The following is a 647-nucleotide window of genomic DNA, read 5'->3' on the forward strand; positions in this document are numbered from 1 at the left end:
CATGACCCTCACCAGAGATAATGGTAAACTGGGCATTTCCTGGGTTGACTTCACCGATCTTTGAAGCGTCAAGCAGATCTTTATCATCGTCACTAACCTCTCCATCAACAGGAGCAGCGGCCTCCACCGTAGTGCTAGTAGTAGCAGGACACGTTGTCAAGGTCTTAGACTTAGTAATGAATGATGGCTGGGCAAAACCTTTGCTGGCTATCTTTAATCCTAGGCCAAGTTTCTGTGCCTGAAGCAGATAAGCATCATAACGGAGTGGATGCAGAGGGGCTGCAGTACCTTGCGATTGAGCAATTCTACGAGAGGCTCCTGCTGTTGGTTTAGCTGCGCCCTGCCCTCCTCGGTCTGGATCATTTCTAATAGAACTGGGCCATATGGAGGGACTGGGGCTTCTAGCGATGGCTTCAAACCCTCGTTATGGTCGACGACGACGACCTCCTTAGACGAATCACCGTTACTAAGAACTTGGAGAACATATGTGGTATCAATTGTCGTGGAGGAGGAGCAGACCATACGGGTGAAACAGAGATTGCTATAACGACATCCTTCTAGAACGCAGTAAACTCAAAGCATTCTACCAAAACGGCGAGTCGAACACAATGATCAGCTCATGTCTCAACAGCCTCGTATGGCTGCTC

General features: G+C 49.0%; 1 protein-coding gene across 1 annotated transcript; it reads right to left on the reverse strand.

Annotated features, from left to right (window-relative positions):
- Positions 1-12: 12 nt before the first annotated feature.
- On the reverse strand, positions 13-238 carry Pmar_PMAR000002 (hypothetical protein; the record flags this gene model as incomplete). Its single annotated transcript, XM_002765054.1, has 1 exon — positions 13-238. A coding segment is annotated over one exon (226 nt), but the record flags the coding sequence as incomplete, so codon positions are not given.
- Positions 239-647: the final 409 nt, after the last annotated feature.

This window comes from Perkinsus marinus, assembly GCF_000006405.1.
Source record: "Perkinsus marinus ATCC 50983 genomic scaffold scf_1104296975894, whole genome shotgun sequence".
Taxonomy (NCBI): Eukaryota; Perkinsozoa; order Perkinsida; family Perkinsidae; genus Perkinsus; species Perkinsus marinus.